This window comes from Mustelus asterias, chromosome 18 (genome assembly GCF_964213995.1).
Source record: "Mustelus asterias chromosome 18, sMusAst1.hap1.1, whole genome shotgun sequence".
In the NCBI taxonomy this organism is placed as follows: domain Eukaryota; kingdom Metazoa; phylum Chordata; class Chondrichthyes; order Carcharhiniformes; family Triakidae; genus Mustelus; species Mustelus asterias.
Window position 1 is genome coordinate 7,510,832 of NC_135818.1, and position 15,909 is coordinate 7,526,740.

The 15,909-nt window shown below is 42.6% G+C and overlaps 1 protein-coding gene across 3 annotated transcripts in view; it reads right to left on the minus strand.

Annotated features, from left to right (window-relative positions):
* The window catches only part of LOC144506951 (protein PALS1-like), a 110,663-nt gene that overhangs the window by 32,541 nt on the left and 62,213 nt on the right, over nucleotides 1-15,909 (minus strand). For all 3 annotated transcript variants that reach the window (XM_078233379.1, XM_078233381.1, XM_078233380.1), the window contains exons 3-5: nucleotides 12,906-13,114; nucleotides 6,464-6,541; nucleotides 4,588-4,731 (exon numbers count right to left, since the gene is read on the minus strand). In XM_078233379.1, the coding sequence (XP_078089505.1) occupies nucleotides 4,588-4,731; nucleotides 6,464-6,541; nucleotides 12,906-13,114 (431 nt within the window). The remainder of the gene's footprint in view (nucleotides 1-4,587; nucleotides 4,732-6,463; nucleotides 6,542-12,905; nucleotides 13,115-15,909) is intronic.

Genomic DNA, 15,909 nt, shown 5'->3' on the forward strand with positions numbered 1-15,909 from the left:
CCTCACAGTGCCAGGGACCCGGGTTCGATTCCCACCTCGGGTCACTGTCTGTGTGGAGTCTGCACATTCTCCTCGTGTCTGCGTGGATTTCCTCCGGGTGCTCCAGTTTCCTCCCACAGTTCAAAAGATGTGTTGGTTAGATGCATTGGCCGTGCTAAATTCTCCTTCAGTATACCTGAACAGGCGCCGGGGTGTGGCAATCAGGGGATTTCCACAGTAACTTCATTGCAGTGTTAATGTAAGTCTATTTGTGACAATAACAAATGAACTTAAAACTGGCTTTAGCACCTCAGAGCCAATCACTCAGGAGAGGAAGGAGAAAATTGGGAAGGGAAAAAAAATGATTAAAACTGCATGAAATTTGGAGGCTCTATACAGCTTGTTAGAAAATTACCCACAAGTTCTAGTACAGAACCATTCAGGTGAACCTGGTGCAGTTTCCCATCAGTTAAGTTGATTTAGCTGATCTAGCCCATTGAGAGAGGAATGCTACATTTGGCCACAAAAATTTCAAACCTAGGGAGGAGAAAGACTTGACAGGATTCCAGTTACCAATGCTTCTCCAGTGACCTCTGCTGCAAATGTGGAACACAGTAAGAAGTTTAACAACACCAGGTTAAAGTCCAACAGGTTTATGATGTGGAATGTGGAAGCCCAAGTGAGAATCTCAAGTGAGAATATACACAGGATATCAGTCAACTGATACCAAAGTAGATTAAACTACTGCATTCACTATTCTACTGCACAAATTAAGGATGGTCCCTTGAAGGAGTTGGTTCAAAGTCATAGAAACTGGACAAATCACAAAAGTTTGGTTTTCAGATAAGGAACCTGATGAAGGAGCAGCGCTCCGAAAGCTCATGCTACCAAATAAAACTGTTGGACTTTGACCTGGTGTTATGAGACTTCTTACTGTTCAGATGTAGACGATAGCGCAATCTGAATACTCAACACTGCTCTCAAGTCCAGTGCTGATCTAAAGCAACTAAATTAATTTTATGGAGTAAGTTGGGAAATAAAAGTAATTTGAATTGCTAAACATTGCAACCTAATACAGTAAGCATTCAAAGTCAGGTATTAAAGATTCATCGCTGTAATCCAATTAAAATCATTAACTGAAAGGGTTGAAATTCTACACAAAAACTAAAGGTACCCTATGGCTCAGTGGCCAGATGATTGCGTAACTCAGAATAAAATCTGATGGTTTCTAATTGGAAAGTAGCATCAAAGTGAATGTACACTAGTGTCATTCCCAGAGTGACTATTTTCAAATAAACCTCGCCGAAACAAACCTGTGTGGAGATTTGTTTTTAAAAAAAAGTGTTCAAGTGATTTATTGATGTGAAATGTCAGTGCCTGTCTTAAGACAAACGATAAGAAACATCGAACTTGATCCCCATTTCTAATGCATGGTGAAAATAGTTCTCCATAAACTAATAGATGTTTTTTTCTATTCATTCATGGGGTGTGGGCATTGCTGGCTGAGTCAGCATTTATTGCCCATCCTTAATTGCCCTTGAACCGAGTGGCTTGCTACGCCAATTCAAAGGGCAACTGAGAGTCAACCACATTGCTGTGGTTCTGGAGTCACATGTAGACCAGACTGGGTAAGGATGGCAGATTTCCTTCCCTCAAAGACATTAGTGAACCAGATAGGTTTTTCTGACAATCAATAGTGGTTTCATGCTCACCATTAGATTCTGAATTCCAGATATTTTCTATTTAATTCCATTATCTGCTGTGGTGGGATTCGAACACAGGTCCCCAGAACATTTGCTAAGTTTCTGGATTAATAGTCCAGCAATAATACCACTAGGCCACGCCTCTCTGAATTAGTGAACCAGATGGGTTTTTATGATAACAATAATTTCATGGTCATCATGAAATTAATAAGACTGCGGGATCTGTTTTAGCAGTAGAACACCCTGGGGATGGGCGACCACCAGTTTTTTAAAAATTCATTTTTACGGGATGTGGGTGTTGCTGACTGGGCCAGCATTTATTGCTCATCCCTGCCTGCCCTCTATTTAAGAAGGTATTTGAGAGTCATCCACATTGCTATGGGCCTGGAGTCACATGTAGGCCAGACCAGGTAAGGACAGCAGATTTCCTTCTCTAAAGGACATTAGTGAACTAGATGAGCTTTTACTGTAATCGACAATGGTTTCATGGTCATAAGTAGATTCTTAATTCCAGATATTTTTTTTATTGCATTCAAATCCACCATCTGCCATGGTGGGATTGAACCTGGGTCCCCAGAGCATTACCGTGGGTCTCTGGATTACTAATCCAGCGATAATACCACTACGCCACTGCTTCCCCTCAAAGGACTCAAAGTATGGCTACAGGTGCACCTGCAACTATTTGTATAATCAATCTGATCCAAGTTTGATTCCTTGGAAGCCATCACCAAGCTGATCTAATTTCGTCAGAACTTTGACAGATCTCCAAAGGAATAGGTAAGAGTATTATGGTTAAAAATGTCAAAAAGCATGAGCAAAATTCACGGTTTTCACTGTATGTAAATACATGTGACAATAATAAATCAAATCAAGAAAAATATTATCGCTAGTTTTGCATTACTGAAGTCAATCATTTCAAAAACACAGAACTGCGTCCTATCAAATTTTCTTAGCTGTACAAGGTCAGAGATAACAAATGTGTTTAACAGGAAGAATGGGGAGGCGTGGCCTAGTAGTATTATCGCTAGACTATTAATCCAGAAACTCAGCTAATGTTCTGGGGATCCAGGTTCAAATCCTGCTGTGGCAGTTGGTGGAATTTCAATTCGATAAAAGATATCTGGAATTAAGATGACCATGAAATCATTGTCGGAAAAACCCATCTGGTTTCACTAATGTCCTTCAGGGAAGGAAATCTGTCGTCCTTACCTGGTCTGGCCTACATGTGACTTCAGAGCCACGGCAATGTGGTTGACTCTCAACTGCCCTCAGGAAACGAGGGATGGGCAATAAATGCTGGCCAACCAGCGACACCCATGTCCCATGAATGAATAAAAAAAATTCTTATGTCTCAAATGCTGTGATTCGGATGGCTGTTGTTTTTCTTGTTCTGGGATCTGCAAAGACTGCTGGAGAAGGTGAAACGCGATGTTCAATTTGCTAACAAGAGCAATTTACTCCATGACAGAAGCAACTTCAGATCACGGTTTTAAAAATTACACGTCTTCCAAGATTGTTGGAACATGTATGTAAATTAGAGGGAACACTGCTATCACTGCATGATTTCCACATTGCTATGAAGTGATACGATTAACACATGCGTTACTTTTTTGGATCTGTTTCCGTTTTCATCTGAGCAAGAAGTCCTGATGACACCATTCAACAAAACTGGTGTAAAGAAATGAGAGCGCCTGACTTGAAGGAGCTGAATTAACACTTGAGAAAATAGTCAAGCCCAGGGATGATCCAACATCCGAAATACATTTAATTCAACTGCTTCAGAATGGAAGGCTCAGACACTGCTCCAAACCAAAACCCTCATAACAGCATTATATATGCTGCTTGAAATAAACTTGAGAAAAAAAGTATAAATAAAGAAAGAACTAAATAATAGCCGTGAATCTGAATTTTTAATGATCTGGCTTTTAACATAGATCCTGACAGTGAAATTAAAATGGTAACATTGTGCAATTTTAAACAAGTACTTTTTTAAAACAAGGATTTCATTTTCTTTAAACTTTCATTGCTTGCAGCCATTGTTGAACTGTAAGGCAATGGCACAGAGGTATTGTCACTGGACTTGCAATCCAGAGATGCAGGGTAAGGGGAGGCAATGGCCTAGTGGTATTATCGCTAGACTATTAATCTAGAAACTCAGTTGATGTTCTGGGGACCCGGGTTCGAATCCCGCCACAGCAGATGGTGAAATTTAAATTCAATAAAAATATCTGGAATTAAGAATTTATGGATGACCATGAAACCATAGTCGATTGTCAGAAAAACCCATCTGGTTCACTAATGTCCTTTGGGGAAGGAAATCTGCCGTCCTTACCTGGTCTGGCCTACGTGCGACTCCAGAGCCACAGCAATGTGGTTAACTTTCAACTGCCCTCCACCGGCAACTAGGGATGGGCAATAAATGCTGGCCAGCCAGCGACAGCCCATGTCCTAAGAATGAATTAAAAAAACCTTCTGGAGACCTGGGTTCAAATCCCATTGGCAGATAGTGAAATTTGAATTCAATGAAAATCTGGAATTAGAAATCTAATTATGACCATAAAGCCATTGTCAATTGTCATAAAAAACCATTACTGTCCTTTTAGGGATGGAAATCTGCTGTCCTGCCTGGTCTGGCCTACGTGTTTCTCCAGAGCCACAGCAGTGTGGGGCTGATTCTTAAATGCCCTCTGACATGGCCTAGCAAGCCACTTAATTTAAGGGCAATTAGGGATGGGAAATAAATACTAGCCCAACCAGTGACACCCGTGTCCCATGAACAAATTTGACATAAAATGACAACAAGTTACGGTGAAGCTGCAGCATTTATCCTGGAATATTCAGCTGTTTTGGCATCACATGTCAAGGTGAAATGTGTATAAATGTGTGGGCAGAACTTGATACTCACTAGGGGGATATCACGTGCTTTTTCAATGCGAACAATTTTCACAGTCTCTCCTCCGTACTCTGCTACTCTCTCATACATGTGGTCTGTAGTTGGTTCTAGCAGCATTTCTTGCTGTGCCACTCCATCATGGGCTAGAAGCAGTGCCTGGAACAACCAGAGATCAAACAAGTTTAGGTTCATAATTCAAATTTGTCTTAGTGCTGTATTATAAACAGTTTTCCAAAATCTAAACTCTCCCCACCCTCATATTACTGAGCATAAACAATATAGACAGATTCTTCATGCATCTGGCAGACTGTTGGTTAAGTATACTCGAGCGTAGAGTGTTTTCCTAACAATTACTGTTGCATATTAAGTATGCTTTTCTCATCAATAGCTAAAAATCAAATATTTCCATTAATAATTTAAAATAAAACAATTAAAAACTACATAAATTATGCACTAACTGCATAATCTTAATAATTGCTTTACAGAATAACCTCTAGATGGCTTGGTTTATTGGGAAGAAGGAAAAGACAAAACTTAATTCCTACTTACAAAAATAAGAGAGCCATCTTGCAATAAAAAAGCAATGTTCAAATGGACTGCAAACCTGTACATCTCTATATAGCTACACTCAAACTATTTGTATGAAGCAAGCATGGACAACATTTCTGTGGCCAACAATTCAGAATATTTTGAGACCCATATAAAATACAGGCTGAGTATCCTTTATCCAAAACTCGGAGTCAATTGCGTTTTGGGTTTCAGATATTTTCGGATCTAGTGTGTATGGAACCACAGAATGGCAGAAAGAAGCCATTCGGCCCACCAAGCCTGCACTGACAATAATCCCATCCAGGCCCTATCCCCGTAACCCAACGTATTTACCCTGCTAATCTCCCTGACACTAAGGGACAATTTAATATGGCCAATCAACCTAACTTGTACATCTTTGGACTGTGGGAGAAAACCGGAGCACCCGGAGGGAACCCATGCAGACATGGGGAGAATGTACAAACTCCACACAGAGTGACCCGAGGCCAGAATTGAACCTGGGTCCCTGGTGCTGTAATGCAACAGTGCTAACCACTGTGTCACCCTGTATGGTAGGCCCAGGTTTACTGACATTACAATAGCGTCAACCTAGGTTAGCTACAGCTTACAAATATCAGGTTGTTTCTTCATTTGCCAACTCTCTCGCATTCTGCTTCTTACTTGTCAACACTTATTACATCTGTAATATAATATGTTGCTTTATTAACATACAAATTAACTTCAAAAGACATTCGGTTTTTGGATGCTTACAGTTTTCAGCTGTACGGAAAAAGGATATTCAACCTGTACATTATATTCCTGAGGACAGATGTATGTGTGAGCAATTCAGAGCCTTGTTGAGTGCCACTTTTTATAGTACCCATTCTTAATAAAATAAAACGTCACAATATGCTAACTTCTCGGGAGTAGAAACGCGGCAATGTCTGGCTTTCTCTCCACATGTCAAATCATTACAGAACAATTTGCTGAGTAAATCTGATAAATTAATCTCCTCTCTGCAACATCTGTTCCTGTACTATTAAGTGAAATTAGCAGCATTTTAACATGAAGAAAAACAGAAACATACAAAGGACATTAACTCCTGAAAAGGATTTGTTCTATGTACTTGACCCGGAAAATATCTCAAGATCTCCAATTAAGTGTGCAACTTGATCATTTGTGAAAGTCTTGTCTGTCAAGCAAATAATCGTTGTTAAATTGGTGATACTTAAAATATGCATGCTTGTTATAAAAAATCAATTTAGTCGTGCAAATTAAATGTCTCTATTTCAGTTTAACAGTTTAACAATTTATTTTTTAAAACAAAGCAGAAGTTAACAAAAGTAACTAAAGTGCATACTTCAAAGTGCGGTGAAGCAAGAAGAGCACCGAGTTCCTGCCCATCCTTCTGGTGACTAATGGTCAAAATCTTCTGTACCTTAGAAGAGAAAGGATAGTAATGAACAGCAATTATATATGCACGCAACAGGTCACAATTTCAACACAGGACAAAGCTTGGCCTCTTTCTACACGCTGGCATTATGACGTCTGGATTCTGCAGAAGGTTTGGAACTTTTCCCATCTAGCTGCCAGAGTGTGGGAGGGCGTGCAGTTAGGAAATGTGATTCAGAGCACCAAGGGGGAACATGGTAGCATAGTGGTTAGCACTGCTGCCTCACAGCGCCAGGGACCTGGGTTCAATTCCAGCCTTGGGTGACTGTGTGGAGTTTGCAGATTCACCCCATGACTGTGTGGGTTTCCTTCGGGTGCTCCGGTTTCGTCCCACACTCCAAAGATGTGCAGGTTAGGTGGATTGGCTGTACTAAATTGCCCCTTAATGTCCTAAGATGTGTAGGTTAGACGGATTAGCCATGGTAAGTACATGTTGGGTTATGGGGATAGTCTGGGTAAGATACTATGTCAGAGAGGTAGTTCAGATTTGATGGGCTGAATGGTCTCCTTCTGCACTGCAGGGATTCTATGATTCAACTACTGATCACTGTTCCTCTTCACCTATTGTATCTAGCCCAGCTCTTGATTGAAAAATTCACCTTGCACGCTATTTTATTTCATCATATTTTCTAGTTCCTCATTATCCCAGGTTCCCTGGCTTTGGTTCCCCTAGCTTTCCCTCTTGTTGCCTGCAGCTGAATCATCTCCAAGATATCCCATATTTCCATCACGGTTTTCAGTGTCAACTTTGGTTCTATTTTACCTTGGCAAGATCCCCTTCTCAACCCATTGGAAGTTTCCCTGTTGCAATTTTGAGATTCTGTTTTAGATAGCTCCCTGCTTTTCTCCATCACTAATTGATTCTTATGATATGATGATCATCCCTAACTGTTCTCCTGCACTCATTTGGGTCTGCTTCATTCCCCACCATCGGATCCAGAAACGCCTCCTTCTTAATGAGGACATAACGGTCAAGGAAGTTTTCCCGAATATATTTCGGGAAATTCTTCTCCCTGCTCACCCTCTAGTCTAACATCATCCTAATCCATATTTGGGTAACTAAAGTTCCCCACTATCACCACTTTGTAGTGTGTGCATACCTGTGATTTCCCTGCAGTTTTATGGGTGCTATCCTTGCCCTCTGAAGGACAACTTCTCTTTCCAGCACTACAAATCCTTCTTTAACCAGTACCACCACCCCACCTCCCTTTTCTCCTTCCTTATCTTTCTGAACATTGTGTATTTGTGAATATTAAGCTTCTAATCCTCACCATGTTTAAGCCGCATTTCTGTTTTTGCCACATCATATCCCCACTGAGTTATTTGCACTTTATCTTACCAATCTCATTTTCCACACTTTGTATTAACATGCATACATTCAAACCTATCTTTCCTCATAGTTCTTTTTGAACTTTTTTATTCTTTCAAGAGATGTGAAGTTTGCTGGCAAGGCCAATATTTGTTGCCTATTACTAATTGCCCATCTGAAGTTTATTTATACTAAGTTTGTTTGTACCTAATATAGTACTACTTCTTTCGTTATCCAACTCACTGACTGCATTATGCACCTTTTCCTCTTTCCGACTTCTGCACGCTGGTACTGGCACAATACTGACATACAAACAGATATAAAATCCAGCCAGTCCCATATAATTACCAGACTCAGTGTATGGCAGTATGTACACTCCCTTTGTCCTACTGCCATCTACTCCACCCCCCACTCATGGCAAATATACAAAATAAGTGACCCCAAAGATCTTGATAGTAGGAGTCTTGGTGATGGTAGCATTAGCGAGTGTCATGGGGAGATTATTGGGCTTTTTCTTGATCAAGGTCATAACAATTTGGTTTCTAAGTGATGCCATTTGTCAACTTCAACCTGGTTGTTGACCTTGACCTTCATGATTGGAGAGAAGTCAGACTTACAGATGTTACAATTCAGAAACATATCTATGAATTACTCCATGGTCAATTGGCCAACATTCGATGCACATTAGTTCAGAGATATTAGAGTCATAGAGATTTACAGCATGGAAACAGGCCCTTCGGCCCAACTTGTCCATGCCGCCCTTTTTATTTAAAAAACGACTAAGCTAGTCCCAGTTGCCCGCATTTGGCCCATATCCCTCTATACCCATCCTACTCATGTAACTGCCTAAATGCTTTAAAACAAACAGAATTGTACCCGTCTTTACTACTGTGTCTGGCAGCTTGTTCCAGACACTCACTACCCTCTGAGAGAAAAAATTGCCTCTCTGAACTTTTTTGTATCTCACCCCTCTCACCTTAGACCTATGCCCTCTAATTTTAGACTCCCCTGCCTTTGGGAAAAGATGTTGACTATCAAGCTGATCTATGCCCCTCATTATTTTATAGACCTCTATAAGTTCACCCATAATTCTCCTACCCTTCAAGGAAATGATTCCCAGTCTATCCAGCCTCTCCTTTGAGCTCAAACCATCAAGTCCCGGTAGCATCCTAGTAAATATTTTCTGCACTCTTTCTAGTTTAATAATAAGATGTTCTTGGAACTTAAGACCAGGTACATTGAAATACATACTGGCAATTTCCTCAGGGTTTCTTCTACTCTGTTGCCGTACCATTAGTGATAACTCCAAATACTAATTTAAACAGGGATTCTGTCAAAGCTGGAGAAGCCTCGAGATACGTGTCACCCAGTGCCCCCTCTCTTCCCCAAACAGCAATGTACAAAAAACGTTTCCAAGATGGGTCATCTGAAGTGGTTTCTGTCGGCTGAAATGGTATTACACTGCAGGGATGTTTTTCAGAAACATCAGCAGAAATAAGCATTAAATATCATATTGCTTTTCAAGCCCTCAGCCCAATCTAACATTAGTAACGTTTTCCACGTTGATTACTCACATTTAAAGACCCCAACTGTCAATTGTAACTGAACAGTTCATTAATTGCTGAATGCGGCCCCTCTGATTTCTATTTCCAAAGGTTTATGATTTATCTTTGAGTATTTTAAGAAGTACAATGTCCAACTTAACCGCACAGCAAAAGCAAGTAGTCCTTTTTTGGGGAAGACTAAAAATGTGTGACTGGCTAATTGACAAAAAAAAGCACAAGAATCCAAACAAATAACGACAAGAGTGTTCAGATTTCCTCTAGCACACTCTGATTGCATTGTGCAGCAACCAATTATAAAACTCAACAGAGTAAGTTACGAATGTATTTACATAACAATAGGCTTTCATTCTGCAGTGTTCTGCACGTACTAAACACTTCATAAAAAGTAGTATTAGCACATTTGCTGAAACTAAACAGGGAAGGCAAAGACTGAACCTGATCACGAGTGGTACAAATCCTGTAATTTTAACATTTTGCAAAAACAAATAAAGGATAAGTATTCTGGTAATGGTTCCTCAAGATTGACTGGTGTCTATGTTAATCACATGGTGCCCTGCTGCAAATCAAACTTTACTGCTCCCCAAATATCAATGCTTTGCTTAAGACGGTGGCACAGTGGTTTGCACTGCTGCCTCACAGCGCCAGGGACACCCGGGTTTGATTCCCGGCCTCGGGTCACTGTCTGAGTGGAGTTTGCATGTTCTCCCCGTGTCTGCATGGGTTTCCTCCAGGTACTCCAGTTTCCTCCCACAGTCCAAAGATGTGTGGGTTAGGTGGATTGACCATGCTAAATTGACCCTAGTCTCAGGGTAAATATGTGGGATGGTGGGAATAGGGCCTGGGTGGATTGTGGTCAGACAAGACTCGATGCGCCGAATGGCCTCCTTCTGCACTGCAGGGATTCTATGATTAAAAGGTGGATTTTTACAATACGTTTTTCACAAAATAGTGATGTATGCGTGAAACAAGAGAAAACAATTTGTATCTGATCAGCTTTGGCACCAATATCCACCTCATCCTATGACTCTCTCCCAGCTCTGAAATGCTCCACATAGCCATGTGGCAGGACAAACACAGAGTTCTTAGCTGCTTTCAGGATTGGAGAAGGTTTCTGAAAATAATGGCGGCACAGTGGTCAACACTGCTGCCTCAATGCCAGGGACCTGGGTTCGATTCCTGGCTTGGGTCACTTTTTGTACGGAGTCTGCACATTCTCCCCGTGTCTGCGTGGGTTTCCTCTGGGTGCTCCGGTTTCCTCCCATAGTCCAAAGATGTGTGGGTTAGGTTGATTGGCCATGCTCAGTTGCTCCTTAGTATTCCAGGATGTGTGGGTTAGTGGGCTAAATATCTGGGGTTATACGGATAGGCCCTGGGTAAGATGCCAGAGGGTTTGTGCAGACTGGATGGGCCGAATAGCCTCCTTCTGCACTATAGGGACTCTATGATAACAAAGGTGGAGTCATGAAAGGACTTGAACAAGGAAGCTACGGGCATCAGGAGCCAGCCTTGGTACAGGTGATGAGTTATAGAGTCATAGACGTTTACAGCATGGAAACAAGTCCTTCGGCCCAACTTGTCCATGCCACCCAGTTTTTACCATTAAGCTAGTCCCAGTTGCCCGCGTTTGGCCCATATCCCTCTATACCAATCTTACTCATGTAACTGTCTAAATACTTTTCAAAAGACAAAATTATACCTGCCTCTACTACTACCTCTGGCAGCTCGTTCCAGACACTCACCATCCTGTGTGTGAAAGAATTGCCCCTCTGGACGCTTTTGTATCTCTCCTCTCTCACCTTAAACCTATGCCCTCTAGTTTTAGACTCCCCTACCTTTGGGAAAAGCTGTTGACTATCTACCTCATCTATGCCCCTCATCATCTTATAGACCTCTATAAGATCACCCCAAGCCTCCTATTCTCCAGCCTCTCCTTATAACCCAAACCATCAAGTCCCAGTAGCATCCTGGTAAATCCACTCTTTCTAGTTTAATAATATCCTTTCTATAATAGGGTGACCAGATCTGTACACAGCTTTCCAGTATAGCTCACTGGCCTTGCAGTTCCCAGGCTTTTCCCTGCAGCCCTGAGGTGAATATCTCACGGAGGAAATTAAAGACTTGTTGGAGGAGGGAAAACACTGAGGCATGGTCTAAGTGATGGGTCTTTGAGGAAAATATTAAAAGCAGTGAGACAGTTAACACAGCAGATAGCTGCTGCAGAATTGCAGGAACATCATGGTTAAAAGACTGGGTGCCTACGAGGGGAATCAAGAGGTGGTGTGATAAATCATATTTACAGAAGCAAAGAGGGGTGAGGGAAATATGGAAAAACAAGGTGACTGAGGGATATGAAGTAGTGGAAATGGATCTTGAAACAGCTTTGATGAACAGGGACGTGTTGCAACTCAGCAAGTTCAGGATAATGGATGTGCAAGGAACAACATGTACAAGACTTTTGATTACAGATTGTTACATTGACCCGTGTTTCAAAAAGATACAAATGGGGAGAAATAGATGGTCAAAGTGCTTGGTAGAGGGGAAAAAAATGGTAATACTGGGGGGAGGAAGAGTGCAACAAGGCAGTGCTCTTAGAAAAGTACTGGATTTAAATTGGGTGGCACGGTGGAACAGCAGTTAGCACTGCTGCCTCACAGCTCCAGGGACCTGGGTTCGATTCCCAGCTTGGGTCACTGTCTGGGTGGAGTTTACACGTTCTCCCCATGTCTGCGTGGGTTTCCTCCGGGTGCTCCAGTTTCCTCCCACAGTGCAAATATGTGTGGGTTGGATGCGTTGGCCATGCTAAATTGCCCCTTAGTGTCTCAGGATGCGTAGGTTAGAGGGATTAGTGGGGTAAATATGTGGGGTTATGGGGATATGACCTGGGTGGAATTGTTATCGGTGCAGACTCAATGGGCCAAATGGCCTCCTTCTGCACTGTAGGGATTCTATGATTCTATGAAATTGAAACTTCAATGCCTGCAAGAACAAAACACAAAGGATGTGCACTGCTGGATTCTTCAATCCAGACAGACAGCCAAGACTCAGAGCTAGAAGCATATAAATGGTAATAAATTCTATTCAAGATAGCTGCAGTCTGAGTAATGAGCTGAAGAAAATGACAGCTTATGCAGGACTTGGATGTCATATTAAAGCTGAAAGCTTTCCAGTGGAAGACAATCCCACGCATTTGTTTGACACTACAAAAAGAGTCACATTCATATAATGAATAGGGAGGGAGGGGACCCAGGAGCTTTGGCTAGACAGATGATGATTGAGAGAGCAGAAAACACTGGAGATGTTATCATTGCAATAAGCTCATGTTCCAGAGGAACACATTGCTCAGGTGACACTGGATGATCACAATTTTAATCACCAAAATAACCTCCAAAAGCTGCAATCGACATCTCGAAAACAAAGTTTTACAAAACGAAGCTTCATTACAACGCATTCTTTAATTTAGTATAACAATAACCTACCTCCTGGGATAGCTCCTGTGCACTGGCATTCACAGGGTATGGCGGACTCATCTTGTGCATATGAATGGCTACAGTGTTGTGAATGCTGAAAGCATTTTGGAAATCCCGGTTCTGAACCAGCTGCAAAATGAGTGCCACATCCTCCTGACTCTGACTGTCAACCAGGCTGTGCTGTATGTGCTTTAGAGAAGACAGCAGCTCATCTACTTCTAGGGTTAAGAAAATAAAAGCCTGGTCAGTAGAATTATCCAAAAAAAGCACGTCACAACTCTTATTGCGTCACAGGTCAAACTCATGACCGACTGCAAGTGAATGACTAACCCATACAGATTAGGAATGTCTTGGCTTTAATCCAGAGTTAATAAATGAATTGTAACTAGACACATAGACGAGGGAAGAGCGGTAGATATAGATTATATGGGTTTCAGCAAGGCGTTCGATAAGGTGCCCCAAGCAAGGCTCATTGAGAAGGTGAAGGGGCATGGGATACAAGGGGACATTGCTTTGTGGATTCAGAACTGGCTTGCCCACAGAAGGCAAAGAGTGGTTGTAGATGGGTCTTTTTCAGCATGGAGGTCGGTCATCAGTGGGGTGCCCCAGGGATCTGTTCTGGGACCCTTGCTCTTTGTGATTTTTATAAATGAGCTGGATGAGGAAGTGGAAGGATTGGTCGGCAAGTTTGCTGATGACACAAAGGTTGGTGGGGTTGTGGATACTGTAGAGGGATGTCAGCAGTTGCAACGAGACATAGATAAGATGCAAGACTGGGTGGAGTAGTGGCAGATGGACTTCAACCCAGATAAGTGTGTGGTGGTTCATTTTGGCAGGTCGAATAGGATGAAAGAATATAATATTAAGGGTAAGACGCTTGGCAGTGTGGAAGATCAGAAGGATCTTGGGATCCAGGTTCATAGGACTCTCAAAGCAGCGTCGCAGGTAGACGCTGTGGTTAAGAAGGCATATGGAATACTGGCCTTCATCAATAGAGGAATTGAGTTTAGAAATCGGGAGATAATGCTGCAGCTGTATAGAACCCTGTTCAGACCCCACCTGGAGTACCGTGCCCAGTTCTGGTCGCCTCATTACAGAAAGGACGTGGAAGCCATAGAAAGGGTGCGGAGGAGATTTACAAGGATGTTGCCTGGATTGGGTGGCATGCCTTACGAGGATAGGTTGAGAGAGCTAGGTCTTTTCTCCTTGGAGGGGCGACGGATGAGAGGTGACCTGATAGAGGTGTATAAGATGTTGAGGGGCATTGATAGAGTGGATTCTCAGAGGCTTTTACCCAGGGCTGAAATGGTTGCCACAAGAGGTCACAAGTTTAGGGTGCTGGGGAGTAGGTACAGAGGAGATGTTAGGGCTAAGTTTTTCACTCAGAGGGTGGTGGGTGCGTGGAATCGGCTGCCGGTGGTGGTGGGGAGGTGGATTCGATAGGGTCTTTTAAGAGACTTTTGGATAAGTTCATGGAAGTTAGTAAGATAGAGGTTATAGGTAAGCCTAGTAGGCAGGGACATGTTCGGGGCAACTTGTGGGCCGAAGGGCCTGTTTGTGCTGTAGCTTTTCTATGTTCTGTGAATTGATTTCAGGTGCGTGAGCACTGTACAAGGAAACCCCAAGTGGCCTCAGCAACCCTGTATGAGGTGGGCTGATTGAAAGGAACAACTGAAGAAAATCAGTTAGGATTGCAATCCTGGCTGGAAGACGACACTGAGGTAACATTGGGCTCAGATGTAATGTTTTTTAAAAGTTTTAAAGTTTATTTATTAGTCACAAGTAGGCTGACATTAACACCGCAATGAAGTTACTGTGAAAGTCCCCTCGTCGCCACACTCCAGCGCCTGTTCGAGTACACGGAGGAAGAATTTAGCATGGCCAATGCACCTAACCTGCACATCGTTTGGACTGTGGGAGGAAACCGGAGCACCCGGAGGAAACTCATGCAGACACGGGGAGAACGTGCAAACTCCACGCAGACAGTGACCTGAGCCGGGAATTGAACCAGGGTCCCTGGCGCTATGAGGTAGCAGTGCTGACCACTGTGCCACCCTATACTCCCCCATGGCTGGATATCAACTGAAACTCACAATCAAGGCCTTTCACTGTCAATTGAGAGAAATACTGGAGCTGGCAGCATGGAAACTTACCTGATAGGGGAGAGTCAATGATCAGGTAGCGGAAGAGGCTAGCCCATTACACTTGGGGTGTGGTGTCATCTGCTATCGTGGTTTGCCTGGCTAGGGTTTGATTTGATTTATTGTCACATGTATTGGTGTACAGTGAAAAGTATTGTTTCTTGCACGCTATACACAGCATACCGTTCATAAGGTACATAGGGGAGAAAGAAAGGCAAGGGTGCAGAATATAGTGTTACTGTCATAGCTAGGGTATAGAGAAAGATCAACTTAATATAAGGTAGGTCCATTCAAAAGTCTGATGGCAGCAGGGAAGAAGCTGTTCTTGAGTCGATTGGTACGTGATCCCAGACTTTTGTATTTTTTTCCTGATGGAAGGTGGTGAAAGGATCAGGGTAGCAAATGAGGTTAAATCAAGGCTTTACCTGATGCAATCTTTTAAAGCCATCTCGGCCTTTTGGCTAAGATGAAGCGTTAGATCAAGCCCGGAGGGGGGTGTAATGCCTCATCCTGTCAACTTGGATCCTGTTTGATCGAACCCAAGATGAGCTGCATTTGAACCCAGACCCACATTACAGAAGGATGGTGCCAGGATGAACAAGGATGACAAAAATTGAAACAAAAAGATTAAGAGGGGTGACTAGAAGTTTGGTGGAAGAAGGAGGTCTTAAAAGTTTATTTATTAGTCACAAGCTTACATTCACACTGTAATGAAGTTGCTGTGAAATCCCCTAGTCGCCATACTGGCCGCCTGTTCGGGGACACTGAGGGAGAATTTAGCATGGCCAATGCACCTAACCAGCACGTCTTTCAGACTGTGGGAGGAAACTGGAGCACTCAGAGGAAACCCATGCAGACACGGGGAGAACGTG